The sequence below is a fragment of the Neodiprion lecontei genome, chromosome 1, assembly GCF_021901455.1.
Source record: "Neodiprion lecontei isolate iyNeoLeco1 chromosome 1, iyNeoLeco1.1, whole genome shotgun sequence".
NCBI lineage: Eukaryota > Metazoa > Arthropoda > Insecta > Hymenoptera > Diprionidae > Neodiprion > Neodiprion lecontei.
Window position 1 is genome coordinate 28,789,216 of NC_060260.1, and position 26,164 is coordinate 28,815,379.

At 34.0% G+C, this 26,164-nt stretch overlaps 1 protein-coding gene across 1 annotated transcript; it reads right to left on the reverse strand.

The window, feature by feature from the left end:
* Nucleotides 1–467: 467 nt before the first annotated feature.
* On the reverse strand, nt 468–26,090 carry LOC107220410 (dynein axonemal heavy chain 8). Its single transcript, XM_046733975.1, has 67 exons — nt 25,457–26,090; nt 24,919–25,141; nt 24,642–24,793; nt 24,245–24,443; nt 23,979–24,142; nt 23,362–23,538; nt 22,873–23,094; nt 22,609–22,710; nt 22,362–22,508; nt 21,823–22,097; nt 21,379–21,718; nt 21,071–21,297; nt 20,500–20,987; nt 20,238–20,397; nt 19,876–20,105; nt 19,589–19,716; nt 19,323–19,503; nt 18,791–19,128; nt 18,492–18,655; nt 18,055–18,309; nt 17,678–17,918; nt 17,299–17,498; nt 17,030–17,201; nt 16,661–16,806; nt 16,434–16,572; nt 16,021–16,251; nt 15,587–15,792; nt 15,270–15,490; nt 14,933–15,081; nt 14,653–14,789; nt 14,280–14,418; nt 13,977–14,197; nt 13,719–13,902; nt 13,390–13,530; nt 12,908–13,255; nt 12,538–12,727; nt 12,233–12,382; nt 11,940–12,140; nt 11,678–11,796; nt 11,262–11,598; nt 10,864–11,134; nt 10,528–10,728; nt 10,191–10,436; nt 9,772–10,090; nt 9,400–9,626; nt 9,030–9,252; nt 8,633–8,809; nt 8,333–8,500; nt 7,891–8,106; nt 7,608–7,745; nt 7,186–7,482; nt 6,762–6,917; nt 6,411–6,566; nt 6,163–6,298; nt 4,817–4,968; nt 4,492–4,745; nt 3,914–4,342; nt 3,558–3,834; nt 3,120–3,306; nt 2,775–3,036; nt 2,456–2,695; nt 2,029–2,196; nt 1,612–1,753; nt 1,271–1,460; nt 1,075–1,196; nt 841–1,002; nt 468–609 (listed from the first exon to the last, which is right to left on the reverse strand). The coding sequence occupies exons 1-67, from the start codon at nt 25,589–25,591 to the stop codon at nt 484–486; spliced, it is 13,821 nt and encodes a 4,606-aa protein (XP_046589931.1). The 5' UTR covers nt 25,592–26,090; the 3' UTR covers nt 468–483.
* Nucleotides 26,091–26,164: the final 74 nt, after the last annotated feature.

Here is a 26,164-nt window from a genome sequence, read left to right on the forward strand (position 1 = left end):
GCGCCATCACCCTAGCCGCGATTTTGTTAACTAATTTTAATATCATGACTGATTCGCGGGAATTACAACCCGTTATTAATGCATCGATTGAAGATAAATATAGGTATGTGCAGTCAAGAATGAATGCAATAGTTTTATCCAGCTCCTGGAATCGCACATCACTTTTGTTTTCAAAAGTTAATTTTACAAAATAAGGCATAATGATGAACTCCCGAAATGATTGTCAATCCAAGCATCATCAAAGTTCTTACAAACCTTTACCAGTATCCGGTATGCTTTAGAATAGTATATGTATTGTACATATTCGCGATAGGATTTAAATTTTGTCAGAGACATTGCGGCACACCTTATTCATCGTTAAATAAACTTTTATTGCTGCACTCTCAAAAATTAGTTAGTCAATATAAGTATGTGATATAAGAGCAGTCTTACGAATCTCTTACTCATTGCAATACGCCATTAAATGCCTAAGATATCGTTGAATTATTTGACGTCACACAGCAAAGCAGTTCCTCGCATTACCCAGAAGTCTGGTGGCCTAGATGTTTGAAGCCAAAGAGGAGTAACCAATAAAATATATGTTCGCATTGGTTTCTTGTACACAGGACACTGTGAATATATGAAATATCACATGATAATTATCTTAAAAGGTCTAATATAGTTCTTCAAGGTTCATTCGTTTTCAATCAATAAAAAGTATAATGACAGCCATTCAATATCTCGTTTTGATTTTCTACATTTATTAGTAGCAGGTAAATATTTAAATTGATAATGAATCATTGCTTGAGAAAAAAAGGAAAATACTTCATTGATTGATTTTCGTACTTAATATACACCCACCTGATACAATTTTGGACTTTTGTCTGGTGTATTATATAATGCAAAAATGTGTATAACTGGCATGAGTACACACAATACTTTATTTGCAGCTTCGCACAATTTGTTATTTCTTTTGTCCCATCCAGCTCCTTCCAAGTAAAGCCCATAGACATAAACTCCTTCCTGTTCATCATAATGCAAGTTGAATAATAATATGCTGCAGAATAGTAATTATTTTCATACAAAGCTACATACAAGAGGAGGAACTCGTGTTTCTTCACGGGTATGTCGTGTGACTTCGTTGTGCAAAGTGACATTATCTAAAGCCCACCCAGGATGAGCTCGGGTCACTTCTTGCTTCATTGCAGTCAAAAAACCTAGGAATTAAACTTTTAATCCAATGAAAAATACATATTTGCACATTGTAGAAATGAAAACGTGTTAAACATACCTTGTGGATTGAAAAATCCTGTCATCCAAAACTGGCAAGGCCGACCAGTGAAGATCCAAGTCGAAAATTGCTGATTTCGTTCTAGTAATTCTGTAAACCAAAATCCTATTGTAGAGGATTCCCAAGATTTGTCTTTCCACAGTTTGGGGACTCGGGCATCAAATATATTATCCAGAGCATCCCTTAGCATCTATAAAGTTTGTACATTAGTTAATTTATCACAGAATTAGAAGCAAGAATATTTTACATATTTGCCTTTAATAACCATTCTTTTCAAACATCATGTGCGAAAAACTCAGTTCAAATTTACTCAACAATGATTTAAAAAAAGAAAATCATACCTCATTCATAATTATAATACCCTCTAGAGCCAGGACTAGATCTTTTAACATTACTCGGACTAATTTAATAACTTTTTGCATGCGATCTATCTCTTGTTTCAGGAAAATATTCATGGAGGCAGTATGACCCATCATTTTTAGTCTGGAATGGAACATATTATATTAGTTGTTTAACCATTCATATCTTTAAAACTGTACTATTTCATTGCCAGTAAGAATAAAAGATTTAATTAAAACAATGGGCAAAAGCGTTAATGTATCATTGAATTAATTATTGAATAGAACTTCGGCCTCGTTGATATTTTTAATTAAAAACTTAAGCCTGTGATATACATTTCAAGAGCAAGCAACGTTTACTTATAAACTTTCAATGTAGCAACAGAAGGTAGAAGAAGTTAAATAAAAATTATAATGAACCTTTCTTTCACTTGAAACGGATCATAGTCAGGAGGTAATTTATCCAACATTTCTTTAGCCAGCTTCATCACCACAGATTCTCTAGACTCACCACCTCCACCACCAGATTCTTTGGGCTGTACCGAAGTGATGGTATCCAACACATCTTGAGTAGCACTACTCTGGTGACTAAAAAAGTGAATCGGAAAAAGTCACATTAAAAAGAGGTATGTAGTTGATGACTTATTACGTTCGTTAATCATCTGAAATCTAATTGAATAATTGAATAATAACAGCTAATATATCGTAATGTTACACATATGTATCAGGACTAGCAAGTTTATGATGCTATGATATGTGCGACTAATAAAGTAGATATTCATTCATATAATATGCCTACTATTAAAAAAATACTTTTGAATTGTGATTTAAACTAACGACAACATACGTGATATCAGCATTTGAATGTAGACCGTATGCTTGCGGTGGATCTATTGGTGCCATGGCCTCAATGGCTTTCAAATATTCAGAAACTAATTTGTACCAAAGAATTGGATAGCCTTTATGGAAAACGAATCCCTCGTTAAACATTCCTTCAAAAAACCATACCTTCGCAAACGTATTCAGAAGTCTTTTATCATAATCGTCTGTGACCCGACCACCGTATTGAACTTCCCCGATCATGTACCTGTGTTGCAATTTAAATGTAAAGTAAAAGTAATCTGTTATGCAATAAATATAACTGATGAAATAAAGTAAAAAATTACCGGACAGTAGACCAGCTTATACCACGTTTGGCATCATAATCGTTGAAATGATTGTTCATGAACATACAAGATGCTAACCAATCGGCAGAATTAAATTCATATGGTATATTCCAACCAAGAGGTCCAAATTTCCGACGTTCTTGAACAACAGTATGTAGAAACGAGACTGCGTAAATTAACGGTATATATTGTGCAACATCACACTGATCCAACATGTCCTGACTCATGCCACTATAAGTCGCAAGGAGTCCAGCGCGAATACCTGAGAATCAATTCAATTTAAAATGGAAGTATGTTGAATCAATTCTAAATTTTAGCAAGAGTTAATTGGATCCCTATTAATACCTTGGGGTGGTTCATTAGTGAACTTAATTGACATTTGCAAGAGAGAAATAGGAAAATCATTATGTGGTTCAGTGGTAATCCATATTCGAAAGTCTGGATGCGATGATTCCATATCTGTTATAAAGTTGACTAGTTCAGCCATGTATTCCAAACCCAAGTGGCAATTTTGACACAGTGCCCAGAAGCCCTTTATTAACATTAAGACTTATGGAATATTATAACATTGCAGTTTGAAATAGTTATAGTATATAATTAAAATGAATGCCTTTCACCAATTTTTGCAAAATGTTTCTTGAGCAATGACGGAAAATTTACTAATGTATAGAATATTTGGTAGAAATTGCATATTTAGAAGTTGCAGAAGAAATATTCGAATTATCATGTGGAGAAAAGGGAAAACAAAATGATTAAGTATACGTATTCTAACAATAAACATACTTCAGTTTTTGCACTGTTCATTAATTTTCGAGCATGAACTTCTTGACCCTGTCCCATCGAAATACTCTTGCAAACTATGTCCATTTTTTTTGCAAGTTGTTCAATGCTTGGAGTAGGATCTGATCCCATGCTCAAAAAGCAAACCATTGGAGTATTTGGCCGAGATTCTGCGTGCATAATATCCCAAAGTGTAATTACTGGTTCCGCATATTTAGGTCCCAAAGAAGAAGCAATATACTTGCGGGATTGTGTTAACGTTCGATCCATACACCATGCTCTACAAATTGTATATTAGAATAACCAGTATCTTATTGGTAATACTTCAAACACGTGAGGAAAGTGCAAGGCTGAATCACCTAATCATAAGTAGACGTCGGAAGGTGTCCAATGTGTTATAGCCATCTGGAATCACTTCTTCTTCAGGTGCCTCTTTGTCAAACCAATACTTCCAAACTTTTTCAGATGCAGGAACCTGCGATACTATATATTGGAACTGTCTTAATCCTGAAAGCGCTACCAAATTCAACCATGTCATATCAGTAATCCACTTGCAGGGCTTTGGTGCTACTGCATTCAAATCAAGTGCTGCACCGCCTTTTATGAAATATTGAAATTCTTCGTAGCTGATGGCCCCCCTTTGTAAATCAATTTTCAATGTCATCAGTAAAACGAACATGTACTTATGATTTTCATAAAGCCCGCGAGCTTTATATTTACAAATTTCGAAGGTGAGATATTCTATTATAAAATTGATTCTCCTCTGGTTGATTGGACTCTTTTCTGATCTAAAAATAAATGGAATGTGGTAGAATATATGCTTAGCAGAGTAATGATTTGCGTGATCAAATAGTTCATTTTAAGACTGAAGTAGGATTTAAGACAGTTGAGCATTAGAACTTCAATTTTCGAAGTTATAGACCTCAATGTATCTCACCTAGCCATGGAAATATCAAAGCGTTCTAAAAATTGAGTCAGTGCAGTTTGATACATGCAATTCACTTGAGCCATATCGCACACTAAGAAGTATAAAACACTGCCACGTGTGGCTACAGGCCTGAATTCTTCTCGGGCTGCATTTATTTTAACTTCTGTGTCCCTAGCAATGTTCAGTTTTTCGTTTACTTCTGCTGCAGTTTGTTTTGTAGAATTTAATACCGACATCAATTCCACATCTTCTATGAGCGATCCCTTTTGAAAATAATGAATTAGTTTCACTTAGTTCAAACAAACTTCAAGAACGAATAAAGAGACCTATGTACCTGCACAGTTGTCAACTTTTGAAGCAAATTTTCTTCCAGCTCCTTTATCTTCCGTTTATTACTGGTCACATCTGTAATTAGCTGTGTTCGCTCGTTTTCTAGCTCCCGTTTCTCAGTTAATATAACTCTTCCTAAGAGCTGATCTTCTAATCCTAAAGTATACAACTATTTAGTTTCTACAACAGTGTTCGTAAAATTCGATCTTACACCTCGATATCGGGTTGTAAAATGCCCCTTTTCTCAACAGTGTGTGTAAAATTCGATTTGATAACTGGCCGGCGTAAAATGAAATATTCAATTCTTTGCATTTCTATACCACGATGTACTGTCAAACTGTATTAACAATATATCCTTATAATATTTACGTCACGTAATAGAAGACATAGTTTCGTCTGTTTCCATTTTCACGTAATCGAAAAATGTAATGATGTTCAAATCATTGTGCAAGTGAATGGTTGTTTATTTCATAAATTTCTTTGGTTGCTTTATCCGTCCACCTGGTAGTGAACATGGCGTAAGCTACGTTGGATGTTGTACAATGTTAATTTTTTATTTTGAATTGATTACATATTGTTTTATGATTTAATATCAGAAATCGAATAATGTGACAACCTCCGATTTTTTTCGCAAATTAATGTTTGTTTATTTAACATAATATTTGTAAAAATTATCCCATTCAAATATATGTTCGGTATTTTATATTTTTTCACATTCATATTTAATATTTATATATTTTTTTTTTAATATGTAGATCAGTATTTTTCTTATAGGTATATGTCAACCCACCAGGGGGGATTCGCCCCCAACACCCCCAATAGGGCTTGCAGCCCTGGACTCAATCAGTTGCGCCCAACCCACACCCCACCTCGAAGCATAGTATTCTGATGTGATGCTGTATAATTTACTGTATACATGACCGAATTTTCTGCACACTGTTGCAAAAAATAGCGTATTAAACGCAGGCGACCGATTCACGACCTTGTGCTGATCAGCAAAGCACTTTTGTATTCTTGTAAATTGCAATCTAGATATTCATTGTGTTGATGAGATGTTACCCTACATTTATCATTCTCCGAATGATGGTTTTTAGTGTTGACTGTTTTATGTATTTTAATGAATTATGAGTAAATAGATGACACTGAAACTAGCAGGTAATAGTCAGCAGGTAATACAAGCGGAAAATTTTCAGGACATGACGAAACATTGCAACTTGGCAGGATTATTCAGGCAACTCTTTTGAATACATTCCTTGATAGTTTATCGTTTTCTCACTCCCTGAAAGCCTTCCAGATGTATAACCTGCTGGTTTAAGCACCACAGTAAATAAATCTGCATGTATATTATACCTTTCTGTGTGACGGTAAAGTCAATTATGGAAGTACGTGCAGAGATTTCCGGAGTGTAAGATGGATTTGGAAGCTTGGTCGTTATATAAAGTCTAAAATGATCATTAACATCTACTTCTTTGTCCCCAAGTTTCACCTATACAGAACATTGACAATTAGGAATTCGCCTGGATAAGCTATAAAAGAATTATTGAATTTAGTAAGCAATGAAAAAACATTTCTTTGAATATTTCTGAATGAAAATTTACCTTTAACGAGGAGCCAATTTTTATAAAGTTTTTTTCTAATAGATTATCTAATACTGGATCCAGCTCTTCTGATACATCTTCTATGAGTAATGGACGTCCAAGGGAGACACAATCCTCTACGTGAGTTCTGAAGTACTTCAGAGAAAGTAGTGTCACCTAATTTTTCATTTTTTATTTTTATAAATGACGGTAAATTAAATATGTAATGTATAATGACCAAATCTATCTTTCGTAGCAGCAGAGGTGATTGCTATAACATCAACATTAATGAAATAACTCAAATATCATTGTTACACAGCACTGATTCATTAAATACATGGTTTTGTCATACAAGTTTATCTTTTGGCTTACCTGTAATTCGAAGTCTTTTTCTTTATTTTTTATCCATGACTTGCCTTGTAATTGTGGATCGATCAGTAGTGGATATCTGGTAGATTTTGTAACTATTATACCGTTTTGTATAGAAAGTTCATCATTAGGTAGACCTTGAAGATTCCATTCTCCTGTCTAATAATATAAATAAGCATTATTAGGGGTTTTTAATTAAATTTTACAAGCAACGAACTTCCAAAGTCCCATACGATAAACATGTGTGATTTTGTACACTCTATATTGTATCAATACATACATGTATCTCTGCCCAGAATGTATTAGCACAAAGAATGAATTGTACGATAGCAGTGAGGATCATGATTTTTCTGTCTGTATAGCATTCAATTTACATTAAGTTAACTAATTTGAAACTGTGATATATTTGCGTTAATATTTGACAAACCGTAGCTGAATCTGTTAATGAATCTACGATGTTGATGGTCACTGAAACGGGAATCTTTCGGCTATGTAGAAACTCGAACCAGTTCTTTTGCAAAAGGATTCGAAATTCTTGGTTGAACGGGCCACAATAAGATAAAAATCCTGTTAAAACAAGAACGTCACCGACAATTCTCTCTCTTTCTGATTTAAACGTTGCTAATTGATCTGTCCACCGTATTCTTTCTCCAGATAAACCGTCAATCATAGCTGTTGCAGTATCCATTTTTGCTTGACATGCAGCAGCTTGGTCAACAACTTTCTATGTGATATGATATCAACATTATAACGCTGTTATTCGTCACAAAAAACTAGTGAAAAACTATGTTCTTCGACAATACAGTATTTAATTACTCTGAATATAAATCGAACGCAATATTAGCTCACTTGTCTCTCACTCATAGCAAAGTCGTATTCCTGTTGCACTACTTTCAAATCTTCATCTTTGGCTTTCAAAAGTTTTTCAGCTTCCGCCAAATTTCGATTGGCTGTATCGTGCTTCCCTTGTTGTATGGCTAAATTAGCCTGTAGATAACAATGTTAGTCAGATATTATTTTCCCCAATTTAAATTTCCAGTAATTACAGTTACAGTAATATATTCTAACCATCTATTAAATATCTTAGGGTATTCATAACACTTTGCATTAATTTTATTCATGCTATACTTGCTTTCAAAGGAAGCACATCTTTGTTCACAGAATAAAATGTAACCATTGAAATAGTCCATTGAATCAATCCAGCAACATTTCCACAAGCCTGTTTAGCTGCTTCATATGTATACATATGAAAGTTTAGATAGGGTCGCATTAGATCAACAGTTTCGCCATTAATGTTATCCTTTGGGAAATTTTGCAAGTTGAATAAGAAGCGCGTATCAGCCATGACCTAGTGCAAAATAGAAATATTAGATAGCCGTACATTATGACAATATAATAGCAAACGAAGAATAACATTACAGTTTGTCTGCAAGTCGAAAGTTCTCATTGTACACTTAGATAACAATTGTTTATCGACTTTCAGCATTACTATGTGATCTATACAGCCTGTAGTCAATAGAAATCACAGGATGCCTGTGACTGCAATAATTGATTATTAATGTTTATTCCTGTACCTTTAAAGCTTCACCCCATGAAGGCAATAAAAATTGTTTCTCTGTATCTGGTTTGACTGGTTCCAAACGTTTCCCAAATAAAATCAAGACGCAGTCCATAATAAGGGTGATGAGATATGGAGGTTTTCCCAACTTTCGTACTGTAGATATATCACTTCCTTTGATAGTCTGCAAAGTAAGTATTACATAACCAGTAGTCATTACGTAATTTGATTTAATAATTTAACAATCTTTGCTTTCAACAAAAAGTAAAGTTGTCAATCGATGGTGGGTGATAACATGAATATTATGTCAAGATACCTGCAGTGCTGATTCTGCTTCAGCGAGAGCAGGTTCAGCTGCTCTTAGTTTAACTTCTGCGTTAGCTCTTTCTTTGGCAATTATTTTCAACAGAGCCTCAGCTGCATCCTTGGAAATTTGAACTTGTGCCTTTATTGTTTCAGCCTCTCGCTTCTTCTCATCGACATGAACTAAAATCTGCAAGTAAATATCTCCATATAGACAAGTTCAGCAAATTTTTGAGAAATATAAACCCATCACAAATAACACTGCCAAACACACTGACTACATATTTCCGTATGCAATTAAAAATTTTTGAGTTCAATATAGGGTATTTCAGTAAGTGAAAAAAATGTCAATAGTACTTGGCTGCCAATTGGTAGGTGGTTATCTGAAATTGCAGTTATTGCAGACCTACTTCTTCTACTTGAGCATTTGATACAGCTATTTCTGCTTGATTTTTTTCCAGCACCAAACGCAAGTCATCTACTTGTGCTGTAGCATCAACTAATTTACTGAGCCCATTACTCATGCCAAAAGCAAGTGAATTGATGTTGTCCAAGCGCTGTTTATATATTATTTTGTATCCACCAATAAATGATAAAAATGATTTTGGTGTCACGTACGATTGCCGACGGAACCTGCAATATTGGCATTTAATCTATTTAAGTTAGTTGCTTACTTATAGCTATGTACATGATGTACACGATTTTAGTTGTATTTCAAAATTCGAATATCTGAAGCAAATGCATGATGCGAAAAGTATCCAACACGAATCGTGACCAAACCTATTGTAATATTCTACACAGGTGTCAGCAACATCGTCTTGCACATCACCCATTACTTGAATTATTTGCAGTTTGATTTCGGGGGTACAAATTATTTTGAAGTTGCCCAAGAAATGTTCGCTTACTGCACATAATGCATCCTTGGGCCACTTTGTGAACCAATTCATTGTGCAGCCAGATATAAGCCCGGGAAATTTCAGAGACCTGGACCTGAATTTTTCTCCCACCTAATAATAATAATAATGAGAAATTTCTTGCATAATTTAAGAAAAAATAGTAGTTATATGTTAATCTTTAAAATTTTTGTGATCAATCAATTGAAATAAATTGCAAACAACTCCATTCATTATAATGAAATCGAGAGTCACTCACTGGTGAAAAACATAGAACCACATGCAAATTATTTCGAGCACGTGATATAAAAAAGTCGTAGAGATTATCCTGTGTCGGTGGTCTCTTTGGGTCCTCTTTTTTCATCAATGGTACTATATTGGTTAAAATTTCATCCAATTCATCTTTTGCAAATAAATTTGCTATTTCACCGACGCTGAGTACATTATTCAGGTATTCAAGGAATGCTTCATCTTTGATTTCGTTGTCAGTGAATATAAATGTCAACCCCTTAGGACCTGTGCCTGCATCCCGATATAATTTGCGCAAGTCATCCATCAAACTACCGACATTATAACTCCTGCATAAATCAATAGAAGTATTAAATGATAATGCCTTCAGGAGTTCATCATATTGTTTGCGATATTCTGTCAATCCTTTATCATATCCAATTATTGTACCTTGTTAATGTTATTTGGAAGAAATTGAATCCAGCTATAAAGGATGAAAGACGTGTCAAACTTTGTTTCCCTGACCCTCCTACGCCAACAAGCATTGCATTCCCTCTTGGGACTCCAAGAATTCTTGATATTCTTATCAAATGCACCAGAGCATCATGAAAGAATACCATATCAAGCGTCATGCCACGGACATATTCATTGAATAGGTCCATATTTTGGTGCACTTTTGCAATGACAAATTCGTAGCTGCAGTAATTATTGTAGGAATGTGTAAAGTGGTATAATGATCAATTATGGGATAAGTCTAAATCAACTCAAGCTCCTCGTATTCATTCACCTCGGTATTTCCTCGTATATTTTAGGTGTTTCAATGATGAAATCCTCAGGTTCATCACCGGTTGGATCAGGAGCCTCTCGTAAAAAATTGACGAAGTAGGTTTCGGCACCTGAATAATGTTTGTAATCTGTTCCCAACAACTTTTCTGCTGTCTTGCGCATAGTACTTTTGAACCACTCTTTATCAGGAAAATTTGTGAATCTGGAACAAAATTCCACCAATTCGACAGTGTCTGAATTATTTCTCTATCGCCTTACAATTCGATATAATTATAATTATCATGATATATTTTCATATTTCTGCTACTGATTTACATAATGACACATATGATCTTACCGATCAGATATGACACGTGTGCACTCATGATCCCATAACTTTAACATCATTTTAATAGAATCACACTCTGCTCCTTCTATGCGTAATATTCCTTCCCAGATTCGTGAAAGATCTCGCAAGTTGAAGACATAATGAAACTTGGCCGGTGTGGGTAACATTTTTATTTTAGTTTGCTGCCATAACACACGCGTCAAAGGTATCAGTTTTGGGAGGAAATTCACAATAATGTGTGAAAATCTGCTCTCACAAAAATATCCCTGTCCAATGGAACCTGTAAATTTAAAATACTCTGTGTTCAAAACTTACTAGTAATAGTTTATTGTTTAAAAACAAAAATAGTCAGTAATGTTGTACCTTAAAATATTACCATATATTGTAAGCTGATTTTCTGCACTTACTAAAAATAGTATCCATAGATTTATTTGATGGCAGAGTGCAGTTAAATATACAAAACTGTCTCTTCAAGCGAGGGGGAACATCATTGCGCCCACCTCCTGGGTGAATCATAGCAGCCAGGAGCATAATATCCTGAATTATAGAAAATTCTCCAGGTTTGTCCAGAGAATAGAATCCCCCACATTCCATTAGTTGACGCACTATTTCGTTTGTGATTTGATCACCCCATTCATTTATCACCGGCATATTGATATCGTCAATAAAAATACTCATTTTTCTTCCACCAGGTGGACCATATGTGCTTCCAACTCGTTTTTCAACGTAACTTTCGAAAATACGCTAAAAGATGTTTTCACATTTCTATAACACTGATATTCCTTTGAGGGGAGAGCACTGTATGTATTCTAGATCACATTACCTGTACCATGTTGGGAGTAGATGCAGAGGAGAAATTGAAAAATTTATTCAAATGATATTCTGGGTCATGTCTTGCCATGTAGCTTTTAATCATAACCGTTTTTGCAGTCCCTTGTTCTCCTAAAAAGATGAAAGAACAATCAACATATTTTTTTTTCAGAGAGATGTATTGAAGCTGATCTCTACAATCAAGATAAAATCACAGAGACTATTATTTTGAGTGAACTCTTAGTTTGTTCAATGTAAGCAAATAAGATAATTACCAATTAGAAGTACTGCCTTCTCTTGTTTTGCTATAAGATCTATGAGGTAAGCAGTTCTAACATTATCGACGTTCGGTACGAGAATAGTGTAATAGTCCAGAACAGCATCATCAGGATATTCGAATTTCGGAACTCGACTGTTCCAATGAATCCATTTCCCTTTTTCAGATACTAAATATTCAAATATTGTCTCATCCTCCTGCAAATTGATATTAATTTCACATTAGGCGATTCGAATTTTTCAGGGCAGCTGAACATTGATGAATGTTAGTTTTAGGCTTGTCACAATAAACTTTCCATGCATTTTGGCCAATCGCACTTGGATTCGTGTAATACTAAAAACTCTTCCAATGCTGCTCTATCGTCAAGCTCAAGCACTGCACCCAAACTCCACATTACGGAGAAAAGAAATAATTTTTCAAGATGTTGTTCAGATAATGTTTCTATAAAAGAAGATTCAAATACGGTAAAACTATTTCATTCAATGTTAATAAAACTACAGGAAATGATTCTGTATGAGTGTACGAATAAATTTGAACTGTGTATTTCAACTCTGATGATTACGTGTTTTGAAGACTTGTATAGATGTAATTTTTACTTGTTGGATCCACGTCGTGGCTGAGCAATCCTTCAAGTAAATTCGTACACTGTCTGATGTAAATTGCCTCCAACAGAGTCATTTTAGCATGCAGTTTGGTTTGTACAAAAGTATGTGCATCTCCATACAATTTTTGAAACAGTGGTCGTAACACTTCTATTTCATACGACTGGCGTTGTTTAAACCATCCCTAAACATTTTAAAACTCATGATATATTTAATTGACCAAATGACACCTTTATCATATCAGGTCAGTTTCAGCGAAAAATGATCTGTAATAAAACTAACAACTTTTTGCTAATCCAGCTAGTATTGTTTATCAAAAAAGCTTTACACAATTTTATTACATCTTCACATTGTTTTCATATACCTCTAAAAATGGAGTCCATTGCAAGACCGATGCACTGACAAATACCATTCCCATTCGTGAAATAGTTGCTGGTGATGCATTATCAACATTATCTGGCTCAAATACCAGCTTGCTATTTGGGGCCATTATAATACGATCACCATTAGCCAGAGTTAGTGTTTTATTATCATCCAGGACAGAGTTCAAGTTTTCAATCCAAACCGCATCGACCGGACCATCTAATACAATCCATAAGTTGTCTGTTTTTTTAATTTGTGTAGATCTCCGCCACAGGGTAGAAAATATCCCATCTGTCCAATCGTTTGTTGAAACATCTAGTCTTCCAAACATTTGGGAAGCTGTTATAGCCTACCTCACAAAATAAAAGGATTTTTTAAAAATTATATTAAAAATGATCCTTCAACCATGAAAATTAATTGATCCAAATCCAAATCAACTTCTGTATATCTAAAATACTTTTGTTATACACTGTGAATATTCACCTTGGGATTCATTCTAACTTCCTTATGTGGTGAACCTGTGTCAGTCAGTGCTCGCATTAAGGCCCACATACAACGCGTTTTCCCAGATCCAGTTGGTCCAAGAACCATCAGACCATGTCGAACGAGTGAAGTTTCATATAACTAATTGTTCAAATCGAATATTCCTTAAAGTGATATAGTTTTAGATGGCTACAATATGAATAAGTCTCGAGTGCTTGAGTGGTTGAACATTTTTGGTTGTAAGTTTGAAATATACTACTGTAGCTACAGGTTATCATGTGATTAACATTTACAAAGTTAACATTTAATACTGATAAAATAGATCTGACCTGAACAGCTTTTAAATTCCACTCCGCGTGATTCATTATGCCAAGTGCAGATGCTGCATTAGCAATTCCTTTTTGGAGGTCTTTGTATGTTTGTGTAGTTAATTTAATTCCTGGGAACATATCTTCAATCAATGACATGAACAAAGGTTCATCCTCATCAACTAGCTTCGATAGATTCATATCTCTGCAAACAATAAATTATATTTAATTCGTTCAATGATCATATAATTTTTATTTACAGTAGATTGAATTTCTGACCTTAACACTCTCATTAGAGTAGTTTCTTCTGACTCTCCAGGGTGAGCTCGTTTTTGAGCTCCAAGAGTCCGAAGACAGGACAATATATTCCGTAATCCAAAATCATAATGGACCTGCTTGCTCAGCTGTTCCTCACATAATTTATATAACGTGAAAAACTTCCGTGACAAGAGCAAATTTTCTTTAAATCCACATGCAGCAAGTTTGACACGCATTATTATCTGTAAAAATAATGTCAATTTTTTCTAATTGTTGTTGATGCGTAATTGGGACAATACTATTCTAGGAATACCAAATTTTTACTTGTCTATCTGGAACCATCATTGCAACACTTCTGAATTGTATTTTCAAATTTTCTGGCAGTTCTTGACGACCAGCATAACCAGGATTCATTGTTATGAATAATCCAAATTCATAGTCAATGCTGTAAGTCTCACCATCACTGAAAAAAATCATGCAAATGTTGTTACTGAAATAACAATGTCATACATGTATTTATGTTAATTCCAAACGTCAATTGAAAAGTCAATAACTAATGCCCTCATAAATTATGTATCTTCACCAAGGAATGTGATTCTTTTTTCACTAAGGAAAAATTCTTATTAGCAACACTGATGAAAGAAACTGTCTTGTCAATGAACTCTTTAGTAAATAAAAAGTATTCGTGATTAAATACCTAAAAAGAAATGTGGACCTCTTTTCTTTTCTACCTGTTAAAACAATAGCTATTTGTTGTGCAGCAACGGATAAAACAGGTAAATCGATCCGATTGAATTCGTCAAAGCATCCCCACGCACCCGCTTGGGCGAGACCCTAGGAAGCCGAATTATAATTTGATCATCAGGAAACAATATGAGGATATTTCAATTATTACGAAATAAATATTTCTACATGTGTTTAAAATATCTGAAAGAAGAATGCTTATTTGACAATTATGATTTTCAAGACATTCATACCTTGAAAATACGACCAAGACCTCGGAAATCCATTTGATCTGAGCAGTTGAATACCACAACATATTTGCCTAAAGCTTTCCCCATGTCTTTAGTGGTCTCAGTTTTCCCAGTACCGGCTGGGCCAGCCGGAGCCCCCCCAAAGTTCATTCCTGCATAAAATTAGTATAAAAAATTTGTTACAGTATAAAACATTTGTTGCGCAATTGTAAGCTGATGGCAATCACAAAAATCCTAGCAAATTAAATATCATTAGTAAGTATTTTTATTTGTTTTCAGCTTAGATTCTGTAGTTATGTGTATAAATATAGTGAAGTTTTATTAAAAATTGTTAGCTAACCAACAGCCTGAGCAAGGGTTATATAGCATCTATCCGTCAATGGCGTAATAGCGAGTCGATCTGTACAGCCCAAAAATTCGTTTTGATATGTGAAGTCTACGTCAGTGATTCTAATTGGAACTTCTTCTGATTCCTCATCAAAGTAAAATCTAGCTTGTTTAAGCCATTCAAAGTCTTGAATATTTCGAATTCTAAGCCGACATAACTCATCGAAGATATCTCTGAAAAGTGTGACAGTTACTCACATTAATTTTACATATTTCCACCCCATTGTCAATCAATAGACAATATTGTTTATATGTTTGATTGACTCATACCTTTGATGAACATGTATAGTTATTAAAGCTTCATACTTTGCTCTTGCGTACTTAGTAAGATCTTTTATAGTTACTTCAATAAGGCCATTGAGTAGATCCAGAAACCATTGATTAGTTTTTTTCATAACGTATTTATCTCTCTTAGCTGATATCATAGCTATTTCAGCGTCTCGAGTCCATGAAACTTGAACAGCTACTAAACCGACCTGTGAATTACTGTGACTGTACCATTTTTAAACATCAACAAAAGGATACCATGCTTATTTATTATCATAAATGTAATTATTGCATTTATTAAGGTTCTTCGGATATAGTTTGTTTTCGTATCAAAAAGTTAAAAGAATTGTTAGCATTCTAAATTGCCAAATGTGTTGAATAATGTTTTATCGATAAGTGACACATAGAATGTAGCTCATCATATGTGAAGTATTTACTTGTAATACTGAATTATCGATTAATTGCAAAATTTCAGTATCAGGATTATTGAGAAGCTGCAGTCCCTGTGCTATAACACTTCCTACAGATTGTTGATGCATTTTCAAAAGAGAATTTAACCAATTCTCTACTCCTCCAGTGCATGTCACTTCCTTTTCAAGAATAACTTTTTCGTTTTCTCTGGATAATATTGCAACAATCTTCTCGTATTCTTTTTCATGGAATTCTAGCTGTTTGGAACAAGTTGTGACGTTCGGTAATTACAAATACAGTTACGATTTTGGTTTACTATAATGTAAAAATCGGCAACTTAACATAAATCATTGCCAAATGAAAGTCGAATTAACAAACAAGACATATTATCTTATATTAATGGAAATAGAGTGGGAAATTGAGTACACCAAATACTAACTCTTCCAACATTATCGAAAAATCCGTCCAAATATTTTTGTATCGTATGGCAATCTGCAGCTTGGCCAAGAATTTCCAGTAAACTCGGGTCTGATATAAAGCAGAATCTTGGGAAAGTCACCCGCTTCGTTTCTAAGTACCTAAAACAGTTTATCTTGACAGTAAGTAGTCAGATCTACCAAATTTTTATACAGAAATGATTTTAGACACAGTAACAAGAACACGAACCCGCTCAAGGATTTTTGACAAGATTCTAATTGTTCTAACAGATGTGGTAAGAACTGGCCCATTGTTTCATCACCAGTACATGTGTCCACTGCATTGAGTTTCTCATGAGCACGGTACATCAATTTAACCCAAGCCTTATCGATACTCTAAAATGCAAGATGATAAACACGAATTAGGTGCTTTATCATCACAATTTCGACCAGAGTCTACTATACGCTCAACACGTATTTCCATTAACTTCAAACTTCTTTTTAAATAATCTTTACAAGCAGTAGAGTTCGATATTGAAATGGAAATTTATCACATTTATCGTAAAATCTAAAACTATTCAGTGGTAAGATAAATATGTTTTTATTCGTTAAAACTTACACTGAATCTTTTAGCTTCAGCAGGTAACTGCTTTGATATATCTCCACCAATAAAAACAGCTTCCAGATAAGCCCATAGGTTTTGCACATTTATCCACTTTGATAATATTTCTGAGGTGTTACTCAATTTATACTGCCACAATTGGATTTCTTTTTTAAAAGGAGCATTGTAACTTGAACGTAAAAAAATCGTTTATAGTAGCTCTCAATTGTATCAATAAGCGATAAAGCAAAAATATAGTAATATAATCATTATATTGTTGCACGTACCGATTAGCCATTAACGAGCTAATAATCATCAAGCTATCTTCAAGCTGGGCTATTATTTCACCAGTCTCCGTTCCTTTTAATTGCAGCTCCCCTCGCTGCTTGAAGTTTGAAAACTGTAAGTTCACTATTGACCAATCGGCAATAACTTGTTTCAATTTGCTTTCTATGTCCTTTTCTTTAACTGCACTGATACAGATATCCTGTGATAATAAACAAATTTTTCTTAATACGTTGGCTGCTCTTTACACATAGATAATACAGCTCGCAACAAAAAACTTTATGGTGAAAAAAAATTGAAAAGATGCCGTATTCATCAATATGATGTATAGATGAAAATACATATTATTAAAAATGGTGGGTAAATTCGTATTCAAAGTACCTCTACTTCATCTTTGTGCTTCAAAAGTGGTGCTTCCATTACGTTTGCTAATGTGAATGATTCTGATTCAACATCAAAAAAGTAGTTACATGTTTTTGACATTCTCTCCCAGTGACGGTCTTTCATTGCTTTATTTGCCATCAACTCTAATAGTGGACAAGTCTCATTGAAATCGTCAATTTTTTTCTTCAAGTCAATAAATGCAGGCCAATCCTTCATGCCTTTGGGCAATTTGCGGCATCTGAAACAATTCCAACCTATGTGAAGCAGTCTTATTCTCTAATCTGAGTAAAGTGTCTTACTAGTTGCGGCAAATAATAATAACACCCAGTAAATATTGATACTTGTATTAGCAAAGTAAAGATGAATTTACATACTTGTTCTGAAATTCAGCTAATTCGGCAATTATGATTTCGGTATCGATTTCAGCCCAAGGTATTTCAAAATAACCATCAATAGCTCGCATGACTTGTAAATACAATCCATATAGCTTTTGTAATAAATTGAATTCTTTCTTCCGTTGTAGTAAAATTGGATATTCTGTTACAGCCATTCCAAACAGAGTTTCTCCATTACTATATGTTTCATATCTTTCCCACAATTCATCGAAACGAGCTTGGAATAGTATGACGCTGTAAATAGATTTAAGTAATTTAGCATGTCCTACAAACACTATAACTCAATTTTTATACCTCACCAATCTTACAAATAAATTTTAAAAGTAGACTGTTCCGGTGCAATAGAAAACAGCAAATTGGTAACATCAAACAAGCATAATGTTGATTAATTGATTCATATACATTTCGATCTTTACCGATCGCTAGCTTCTTTTGCTGGGATTGATTCAACCATTGGACCATTCTGTTCAAAATCTATATCAAACTCCAATACATCGTTTTTGAACACAGCAACTCCGTCAATCAGTTCTTGCTTTAGCGGTTCTTGCATTTCACAGATTGTTCCTTGTACATGCTTGGCCTACAAGTTATTCAAGAGCATTACTAAGAAGTATGTTGATTTAACATTGATTTTATATCTCTACAAAAATATAGCTAGCTAAACATAATATTTACCCATTCGCCACTTAATGTCAGTATAAAAATCAGTACTTACTGTGGATAACATATTAGTGAAATTATATCGAAGACTGTCAACCGTCTCGGACTCTTCTTTAGTTACATCTATATTAAACTTTGCTAACAGAGCATAAGTTTCTTCAATTAAAATTAGTTCCATGTCTAACGATATGAAATCATCCCGAATCTCTCCAAGACATTTCATTGCAACGCGCACATCCTCCAAATCTTTGATATTCCGAGAGAGAACTTTCTTTTTATCATTAACATACTCCGTTATTCTTTGTAATTTAGCCTTGTAAGTAGTAGACAATATCTTTCCCAAAGTTGATTTCCATGCTTTAGCTTCAACCAACAAAGCGAGCTTCAATTTATCTGTGATTTATATGCAATTACATTTTACGTTTCTCGGTTTTGAGAAATATAGTACAACAGCAACGTAATTGTCAATGCGCATACAAATCTCGCAGAGAATTTTTAACAACTCAATCTGTTGGTTTCATGCAGGTTTACAAAAAGATATTCCATGCAAAGTAAAATGAACAGGGAGTTTCTTATCAATAGCTCACCCATATTGATTTGTATAGGTCCAATAATATGGTGGTCTGGTAACTCCATTATTTCTGTACATAAGTCATCATATTCTCTCAATTTTTCCCGTATTACCTGGGTTATAGGGTCAGCATCAACAAAACTTTGAATTTGTTCCACTCTGTCTTCAGCCCAAACATATGCATAGCGCAGATAAGACTGTGACAATAAATCATATTTTCAACATAAATTTACAACGCAACAGGAGAGAGAATGTTACTCAAACTTTCAACTGGATACTCACGTTACCTTGGATAGCAATATCATCTTTTAACATGAATATTGCACCTTGTAAGCTCATTGAAATACGAATTATTTCCTTATGATCAGCTACACTTGAATGGTAATTTTTCAACAGAGATTTCGTAGAGTCTGATAATAACAGAAATAAGTAATAAAAATAAATAGTCATTCCAAAGTTTGCTCTGGGCATTATTTGTTTCCAATATTGTTGATCATAACTATTGATGAATGTTTTAGATGGAATATCTAATGGCAACTATATTTCAAATTTCTGTGATACATGCTTACTGTCCTCTATATCAATTCCAAGTGTGTTACGTCGTCTTGGAATAGCAGAATATCGTTGACCCCACATCACTATACTTTTATGGGTTCCTATTAGGTTTGTAATGACTCTATTGAAATGGAGTTGTAATTCATCTATTGGAGGTACTATGATGACATTTGGTATTTGTAAAACGAATTGTGTTTCCATCAGCGGGACTTCACCACCTTCTATATTTTCTCGAAGCAAGACACTAGAATCACATATTTTTTCTAAATGATCACATAGCATGTCACAAACATTTTGTTGCTTATTCCTTTTACATTTAATTAAGTTTCATAGATTCAATTAAAATCTTAGATAATATATTTATAAGTTAGCGAACCTAGAACTGCCCACTCTCTTCTTTAACAGATCCAGGGAGCTTTTCGTAGTTTTAACTAACGCTTCTATCAGTTTGCAATTGAAATATGCAAATAATTCCATACAATCATTCTGTAGATGTTCAATATTAATTTTAGTACTTCTGTCAATGTGTCCGAATCCTGTAATTTATTGAACTAACATTATGACAAGAATTTCCAATAGAAGCGATATGGAAATGATATTATATGCTTATTTTTGGGATGAAGAAAGTAGCTTTATACCTGGTTCAAATGGTCCTTTAATTAATTTTGTTTGCGATCCGACTTGCTTTGTTACTTTGTCTGGGTCCATCCAATCATATTTAACATTGTCAATACTTGGATCAGTTATCATTGCCATGAATTTGTTAATAATAGTAATAACAACTTTTTCAGCCGCTGCAGACTTAATTTCTAGTTCAACTGCCATCATGTTCCGAAAAGCTAAATTATCTGATGAAAATTTTTCAGGCGATGTTGGAAAATTATACAGTTGAATGAGCTTAGTCTCTGATATAGATTCAAAGACTTCATCAATCCGTGCTTCTTTCATATCTTTTATTTCTTTAATCACAGTTTCGACTTGAGTTATAACATTTTTTATATCTGCGCAAACTTGTGGAACTTTCAGTGATGCCCATGTAACGACGGACAAACAAGGTTGAAAAGCAGTTTCAAGCTTCACAAAACTTGGTTTTATCATATTCAAGAAAAGTATTGGAACTGAACGCCTGTAAATAATGGGAAAAAAAATGATTTTAAAATGACGATCGATAGCATATGTGCAGTCGTACACTTTGAATTAATGAATCACCTGAGAGCATTGTTTAGTTCAACCATCTTTTTGACAGTTTCATGAGACGAGAAAAGTTTTTCTTTACAGAATGTTATTATTTGAATAAAATCTGGTACACTCAATCCGAAATTAGACATATGTTCAGATTCTTGGATTACTTCTTTGATATAAGGATCAAAATTTAAACAGTACTTATTCGTTTTTGGGTGGCGTATAAGCAATGGTGAGGATAAAGCCAATCTGACCTATAATACACAATTTTTTTTCAGTTTCATAGGAATTTATGAAGTTACACATTGTCCCAAAAATAATTCGCTTAAACTTACAATGTCAGCACTGTCGTACCATGCTTTATGATATATCATTTCATAATGAATGAAGACACTGATCAATGCATTGTATACTTTTATGCACTTTTGCATTCTTTCATGCGTGATCACCCGAGGTCTAGTCTTATATATCCCCATTGCATTTTCGATACGTTTATACAACTGCCGAATCCAATATATTCTGCCCGATACAGGAGGGACATTCCATGGCAATGGGGGATCTAATCTATCTTCATTGTACCTATCTCGAGTTTCTTCAATTTCCCGTTGAAAAGATGTCACAAGCTCTAAGTATTTGCGATCAATTCGCAAACGCCGAAAATACAGTTTTTGGAACCTACAGATGAAAGAAATTCTTCAAATCAGTAAAATTGTTTTCAATTCCTCTAATACTTTGTACAAGTAAAATATCATATACGTAAATGCTAAGGTACAACTTACCTGCCTACTAAGTGCAGAGCTTGAAAAATATTAGGAGCTTCCGATACAGTTTTAAAAAAGAATTCTCGCAATTCAATTTCTGTTTCGATAACGTTCCTTTTAAACTCATCATAGTCAGGGTCAAAATAAGATTTTCTATGATCTAATGGGTCGTATTGCTGACTTGCGATTTTCTTAAAGAAATTTGTGAACTTTTGGGCGAAAACATCGATTCCCTCAATAGTGGAACTATGTAATATAGAATATGTAAGTGTTGTTTGTAGAACATCAATCAGCTAGAAGATTAAAACAAATGATTAATAATTATAAATCACAGTTGAGTAAAATATATGTACCAATATAGTATGACTATACATGGTATATGGAACAAGGCTTGCTCGACATTTTTACTTGTACTGAATTATACCTTTCTTCAAGCAATCGCTTGTAGGCATTTGAACTATTTTTATCGGATTGTTGTATGGTTTTAGTACAATTATTTGTAGCACACTTGCATACATATACCCTAATGTCAAGGTTTTATTATTCTAGACACTGACCTTATTTAATCTTATTTTGAAGGTATTGAATTTTCCGAACACATACATTTCGGATACTTCGAATGGTTTCTCATCTGGGCATGCTTTAACTTTTTTGCGCATTTCATCATAGCAGTCATGATAACATTGGTACAAATTAATGCAGTCCTAAACATTGTTGAAATTCACACGAAAAACCAGCTAACATTTTGGTTTGCAATATATCACGTCTAATTATACATGAACAATTTTGTTCTATAATATTTACCGTGATCCTTGATATGATTGATTTTTTTTCATCATTCCATACATTGATTGTGCCATTCTCAGTCAAATAAGCTTTGCATGATAAAATCATCTGGTTGGTCATCTACAATATACCAATCATATTTTACTATTCTGATCAAGTTTCTCACGGGCAAAAGATAGTAGGTATGAAAATTAAGAATTTGCTGTTAATCACCAACTCAACTCATGTGAAAATGACTCATGAGTTTGACAATTCCCCTAGCATATTTAAAACGATGCGTACCTTCACGAAAACTGCTGTTACCATTCGCCTGGTATTGAAAAACCGTGATGTTGCGTAAATCATTCTTATGGCATACATTAGACTTGGCAAATAATCACCAATTTTAGTTGGATCCAATCGGTACAAAGGCTGGGTGAATTTTTCCAATGCATATAAATACTTGACATTGTCTTGGGATAAAATTTGTACTGTGGTAACGTGGCTGTCCAATTTTTTCCATTTCTGTGTCAATAAAGAAAGAGTTGAATATGGTACAAAGTTCTACACCTAAAAATAAACTAACATTGATGTTTAATTAGACTAGCAAAGTACACCTGGCGAGGACATCATTTTTGATTTTATTTATTGGTAGAATTTGTTTTGCAAACATATCCTGTTCAGTCGAATTAGATTCAATAGTTGTAACAGATCAAAATAATTTCCTAAATTGGCTATATCCATTCTGTGCGAAAATTGTAGTTACTAAATATAAAATTGAGACAAATATACCTTGAGGAGCTTAGATTTTGAGTGAATTAATAACTGAATGAACATTTGAGTATGCTGAGACTTAATGTGTTCGACAATAGAAGAAAATTGGGCCAGAATTCTTCGCCAATAGATGAGTTCTGCTGTTGGTCCGACAGTTTCAGTTTCTCTTCTTAGTTGCTGACTTTCAACTATTGCCTGTAGTAACAAACCAAATCAATTTTAAACTTGATCAACGATTATTACCACTGAATTAATTTATCATTTGTTATGTTACAGTATTAATCAAAAAAATTATCCCTCCGTGTGAACACTGGGTCTTTTGGGGAACATTTCTGAATATCAATATTTATGAACAATACTTGGAAATCTTTGAGTCTGTAACTTTTGGACTATGTAGTTGACACTTTGAAAAGAAAACCTGATTTTTTTTTCCCATTTCTTGAAAGCCTAGAACACTTTAAAGAAGTGTACAGACAAAAGGTGCAAAAAAAAATTGTTCACACAGAGGGTTAACTTCGAGTACATCTAAAGTCAAATATCCGTTTCGTTTGTGGTTTTATTTCTCGCTCTCTCTCTCTATACTTCGCCGATCATATGCTAGAACAATAACGGATGTTATACATGCTTATACTCACATGTTCCATACTCGTCATCCAAGTTCTTACATTGTTCTCGACTTCAAGAACAACTTCTGCATTTTTCGTGTTGTTCATAACACTTTCTGGTGTTGATAGATATTCGTTATACAGTGTCCAATTAACGTCAAATTTTATAGCACCTTCCAAGTCGAGTTTTGTCACTGGGATTAAAATAAGCACAGTTGCCAGTGGTGATGACAAAGATAATAATAACGATAAAAAACAGGATTGCAAATTGAGGAGACAAATTGCTATGTACTAACTGGACAAAAATTCGCAGAAATCTTTAAAGTCTCCTATAAAATTCTGTTTTATTTTTTGACCAGCTTCACTCTTATTCAATTCACCCCAAAGTGTGTTCGACGATATAGCTGGCTCATTCAATCGAGATACGAGTTCAGATATACCAGCTAGTGCACTTTTAGATACAGGATCAACCTCTGCATATGCATAGTACGTTTCCTTAAAACAAAATAAGCCACATATTAGTTAAAAAATAAAGTTTGAACTATAATAGTCCTTTCTCAACACCATCCCTGCCAATGAAAATATGATTACCTTCCCGAGAGGCTGAACCCTAGTTTTAGCCTAGTAGCTTGACCCAACGGTTGAGTCACTGGCAGTGAACGTGTTAAGCAACTTACAGGTTCGAATTCTTACTTCGAGTAATTGTTTCATTTCGAAATCAACGTTAGATCTACAACGATAGACGATGACACATTTGCCACAGAATTTATCAGTAGATCCATCTGTCACACAACAACGCAATACCTCCTGCTCTTTTGCAAGTACCGCACTCCATCGACCAGACTCTAAAAACAGTGAGCTTCAGAACTTGAATGCATATTTATTTGATGAGAAACATTTTTCAAATGCTACTGAAGTTAAAACCTATTTACACCATATTGAATATCTTATGGCACAATGAGAGTATTACCAAGGGGCGGAGGAGGCATCATTTGATAGTATATTACTATTGCTTGTCTGCCGCCTTCCACAAAGAAACTACTGAAGGTATTCACATATTCGTCTGTATCAAGAATGCCTTCCTCCAGAAGACCTGGATCTGTGTTCAAAATATATGCAACCATTTCCAAAACATGCTGGTGCGTTGTTTTCAATAGTGCTTGCCTTGCATTGCGATTTTCTTTATACTTTGCCTGTAAAACGTTACACCTTTTTAAACTCATTAAGTGCGAGATAACAAAATGCATACATATACTTTCAAATGCACATGATTGCTCATGGCTAACTCTTAGGCTTGATCTTCAAATTCTAAATTACTACTACACAAACGATTAAAATTTTCATAAAGTATATTAGTAATTTTTCATTCACAGTAATTGATATTGACTTACAATGACATTGTAATAAGTAAGAATGTAATGCAAGTTGAGTAGGATATTGATCTATTATGAATGAAAAGCTTGAAGAGAAATGTGACAATTGTACTTTGAAGATCATTGTGAACATACCAGGCGTTCCTTCATACTCTCTGTAGGCAGACCTTCCTGGGCTCCGATTCTCCTCTTGAGTAAATCAGAAATACGCCGGTCAATGGCAGGCATTGTGTAATCCCGCGATGCATAATATGCTGATATATTTGCCATTATGTCATATACTTGAATCTATGCATATGATATAAAAAAAAATTGTCCTCCATCAACAAAATATTCACTGTTTAATAATATCAATATTTTCGATATATTCTGATAACGTTAAACATTTAGCCCATGCTTTACTGATAATCCTCAATCTTGAAATATGATAACGCAACTTCCATCATATTGACACTTTACAGGTTTCCTGACATTTTTGCTGTTAAGAAACAATATAGATCACGAAACAACAAATGATTAAAATATCAAGTTTCATCTACAACTTTAGTGATTTGTCTTTGTTCTGAAGTTTATATTACAATTTTGAACTACTATTTTAAGATTAGATCACTGTGTGGGCTCATCAAGTAGCTATTTTACACCCAATTTAATGAAATAACTAAATACTTAGGTCTGTGATATTTTAATATAAAAACATTGATCATAAAATCAGTATCAATTAAGTCAATTCATTGATTGCAGAAACAACGTCTTTTTTATCACAGAAGGTGTACGACTTCTCGGTACTTCAAATCTAAAGAATTATGTGAATTACAAAGTAAATGAAAAGGATTTTTTCCGAAA

What these genes read in the sequence shown, in the direction of transcription:
- LOC107220410 (XM_046733975.1), bottom strand. Translation starts at nt 25,591, where the DNA reads ATGGCAAATATATCAGCATATTATGCATCGCGGGATTACACAATGCCT. An exon ending in TTTTCGATAATGTTGGAAGA is followed by an intron (nt 16,252 to 16,433) that starts GTTAGTATTTGG and finishes TGTTCCAAACAG; the next exon opens with CTAGAATTCCATGAAAAAGA. An exon ending in GGAATTTAAAAGCTGTTCAG is followed by an intron (nt 13,531 to 13,718) that starts GTCAGATCTATT and finishes TTGAACAATTAG; the next exon opens with TTATATGAAACTTCACTCGT.